Here is a 3,886-nt window from a genome sequence, read left to right on the forward strand (position 1 = left end):
TGATCAAAGAACACTTTTCAAAAGACAATTTGAAGAATGAAGCACCATCAGCCAAAGGTAATGATTGTGTAGTCTAAGCTATGAAGTATACTGAGTAAACTACTGCTACAGAGAGAAGTGAAGTCACCATGAGCATCATTAAGGTAAAGAAAAAAAAAGAAAACAAACAAACAAACACCTTAAGGTATCAACAGCGTAGCTAGAAGTGCTACTTGTAACAGCTGAGAATTTAGTGAAAGACAAAAAGTTTAGGAACTACAAAGATTAAAGCAGCTATTTTAAAATGCGGTAGCTATTATCAATTTAGGAACACGCCTGAAGTAGTGTAGAACAGCATAGTGTAGGAAGACATGGGAAAGTGTCTATATAACATGAGTTATTTGAAGCACATCCAACAGTCTCACTAAGCAATAGTAGAAAAAAATGAGAAAGGTAAATAAGAATTAACACAAGGGTTAATACTTCAGCTCCTCACTAATTAGGTTCTTCTATGAAGATGAAGAAATATTTAGGCTGCAAGTATTCTATTGAGGTAAAAATGCAGAAAGGTATTGCATAAAACAATTCTGCAATTGTAAGGGAGGGGGAAAGTGTGTTCAAAATAATCAGCAAGCTGAGTAGGTGTTTAGTGGAGTTTCATGCAAAATGTCCTTTTTGTACAGCTCTGTAGCACGAATCTCATCTCAAGAACATCTCTGAGTGTTCTTTCTGTCAGAGAAAGAATAACTCTGTAACACTTAGTATAATTACATTTTAATTAAACACTTGATTTTTCCTTACATGTTACAAAGATATATTACATTTGTAATATAAGAGTAAAGGCTGGACATTAAAATGAATTGTAAAGACTTTTTAAAAAAATATAGATTAAAAGTTACTGCAGCAAAACAAAGTCATTACAGTTACACTTGAGGATTTTTTTTTTTGTTTAAAGAAAACCAGCAGTACTGACTGGCACTTACAGACAAAATAAAATACAGTAAGAGTTTTATTCCTCCATACAGCATTCAATCAAGTAGCACTGCAACTAACATAGATTTCATGCATAAGTGCAGATAGTATTTTAAACTCTGCATATAGTACTAATTTCAGCTTTTGTACAGCCCCATTTGCAACACATTCCTGCCAGACCCAGAGATTCACGTTTTCTTCTGGGATATCTGGCCCAAGGATAACTGTTTGATCCCACAGGATTTGCAATTCCTTTTCCTCCCCTGTCCTTCTGAGCAGCTTCTTCCACCTGTTGAAGAAATTCTTTGAAGTCACCTGCCACAGGCTCATATTCATTATAGTCATTTAAACTATACAAGTCCTTCAGTATCTCCCATCCAAGAAATGGGCTGCTTCTCTGCACCTGTTCCAGTTCAGGACCCAACATTGATTGCAACTTGAAGTTTCCCAGAAGTTTGTTGCTTTCTGCTTGAGAGGAATCTATTTAAAGAAAAAACTTAAAGTTAAGACTTCAGGAATATCAGAAAGAGCACACAGTTCTAAATAAAAATGCTTTACTTATTGGTAGCCAAATAGGCTTTTTATTGATGATTTTTAGGAGAGCTACTGGTGCTGCAGAGCCTCCGCTCATGATTTACTTATAGATTACTTCTCGGGCAATCTTTGTTTTGAAGGCTATGCTGCCTGTTAGACATGGGAAGTATGCTGTGACAGCTGTCACTGACGTATACACATCCTATTACAGCTGCACTGTTACATATGGAGATGTGTCAGCCCTTCTGTAAAGAAAATTGTGAAGTGATGTATCCAGAGACTGCATAAAATTGTGTCATGCAATTCACAAATTAGATTAGACCACTCCTTTCCCATGCACAGTTACACAAACCAGTACCATAAGAAGAACAAATGGGGGGAGAAGGACTGAATATTGGACTCAGCAAGCAAATATTTTATGTATACTCTTATAGATGGTATTTTTCTACAGCTATTTCAGCTGATAGTTGCCACTCATTTCTCAAGACTTGCAGAATTTACTTAGAAACGCACTTGGTCTCACTGACCACAGACTTCTCAAAAATCCAGCACTACTTCCATTCACCTCATGTTGTTTCTCTTGTTTTTGCTTCTGCAAGGCAAGTGGCACTGCATATTTCAGCTGACGTGAGGAAAAGCAGCTTTTTTAGTTCTTAAGTTAAAAAAATCTCAAATAGGTGTTTGCCGTGTGGTCTGCATGCTGTCAATTTGGCTTTGTATTTTTGTTTCAGAAAGCTGAAAGAACATGAGAACATCAAGCGAATATGAGATTTACTTTAATATAGCCAATCAACATATACAAGCTAACTTTCAGATAGAACAGCTACCCAGATATGTAAAAAATAAAAATAAAAAATAGTTGTAGCTACTTTACTAGTCAAACAGTTACTACTATTCAGTAGTCAGTTGGGGCAGAGAAAGACTTCCAGTTAGATAGTACAGAACACAGTGGGGTCTCCTTTGTAACTGATGCCCTTAGACGCTACTGCTCAGCAATAGAAAGAAAAAGTTTCCTGTGAACTTTGGTGGCCGTTCATGAGGTCTTACCTTTGGAATTGTAACAAGTTACATAGTATTACTCTACTTGTTAAAGAAAAAGGTAAAATAAACCCAAAATACTGGCTTCATTTATAGCACAAGTAAAATGTTTCTTCATTAACAGTATGCTTAAGGAAGAAAAAAGCTCTTTCTTTGCAAGTACTAGCTGTAATTCCATCTTCTTTCCTGCTTAGAAGTGTTATTTCCACTTTTTGAAATATCAGTATAAATGAGACCCAGTGCCTAGAATTACGATTGCGTTACTGTATTTTGCAAACAGTCAAAAAATACGTGCTTACCCTTTCTTAATGTATTTGTCTTAGAACCTGTGATAAGAAACCCTAAGGAGTATTTTACCCGCCAGGAACTTCACCAAAGACCCTTAAGAGAGTTTTTGTGTTTAGATCGCAACCCGAAGCGCCAAGCGAGAGACCCCCAGTTCCTCAACGTGCAAGTCGCACAGAACCCCGCAAGCTGAGCAGTAAGAAAAAAAAGAAAAAAAAAAAAAAGAAAAGATAAAACTCCATATCCTATAACTCCCATACCCCAGCTCGGAAAGCTCAGGAGCACCGCTCTACACCTCCTGACCGAGGGGAAAGCCTGACGGGACGCGGAGGGAGGGCACCCGGCGGGGAGCTCCCCGGGCAGCCCCCGACCCGGCGGCGTCGAGGCGCCCCGAAAGCCCTTCCCTCTCCTTCGGGCACTCACCGACGGCGGGCGCCGGCTCCGCGGCCAGCAGGGAGAGCCGCTTCCAGCGGGACCCGCCGCAGGTGAAGATGACGGCGCGGATGAACTCCCGGCCGCACAGCTTCACCCCGTAGCCGTCGCCGTCGCCCGCCGACAGCAGCGCGCCCCGGGCTCCGGGCTGCCCCGGCGGGGCGCAGCACAGCAGCAGCGCCGCCGCGGCGCACACGAGTCGCAGCTTGGCCCCCATGGCGGCCCCCAACGGCCGCCCAACCGCCGGCCACTCGCGGCCTCGAGCCTGACCGCTGCCGCCCCGCGTGCCGGCCGCCCGCCCGCGCCGCCGCTCATCTCCCGCCTCCCGCCTTTTTATCGGCTGAGGGCGGCGCTGAGTCACCGCCTCGGCATCGGCCCCGCCGACGAGGCTCGGGCCGGGGCGAGCTCCTACCCCGCCCCGGTCGCCCCCGAGGCTCCCCCCCCTGCCCCCACCGCTGACGGCCCCGCTTCTGAAATTGGCGTCCGGGTCCCCCCCCGCCCCGCGTCGTCCTCTGGGCCCCCAGGGAGCAGCGGGGAGGCGTGAAGGACAGGGCGAGCTCGCGTCGTTTGGTTGGGGGCGCCGCGCCCCTCCTGCAGAAAGTCGTCCTAAACGCTTCAGTTGAAGCAAAGATCACAAAAACACAGA

At 44.5% G+C, this 3,886-nt stretch overlaps 1 protein-coding gene across 1 annotated transcript; it reads right to left on the minus strand.

The window, feature by feature from the left end:
* Positions 1–755: 755 nt before the first annotated feature.
* Positions 756–3,543, minus strand: LOC118258710 (relaxin-3-like). Its single transcript, XM_035567661.2, has 2 exons — positions 3,232–3,543; positions 756–1,431 (listed from the first exon to the last, which is right to left on the minus strand). The coding sequence occupies exons 1-2, from the start codon at positions 3,455–3,457 to the stop codon at positions 1,064–1,066; spliced, it is 594 nt and encodes a 197-aa protein (XP_035423554.1). The 5' UTR covers positions 3,458–3,543; the 3' UTR covers positions 756–1,063.
* Between the last annotated feature and the right edge of the window lie 343 nt (positions 3,544–3,886).

This window comes from Cygnus atratus, chromosome Z (genome assembly GCF_013377495.2).
Source record: "Cygnus atratus isolate AKBS03 ecotype Queensland, Australia chromosome Z, CAtr_DNAZoo_HiC_assembly, whole genome shotgun sequence".
NCBI classification, from domain to species: domain Eukaryota; kingdom Metazoa; phylum Chordata; class Aves; order Anseriformes; family Anatidae; genus Cygnus; species Cygnus atratus.

Bases quoted from the DNA above. Each gene is read 5' to 3' on its own strand.
- LOC118258710 (XM_035567661.2), bottom strand. From the start codon at position 3,457: ATGGGGGCCAAGCTGCGACTCGTGTGCGCCGCGGCGGCGCTGCTGCTG. The intron at 1,432-3,231 runs GTGAGTGCCCGA...TTCTTTAAATAG, and splicing joins GGAGCCGGCGCCCGCCGTCG to ATTCCTCTCAAGCAGAAAGC.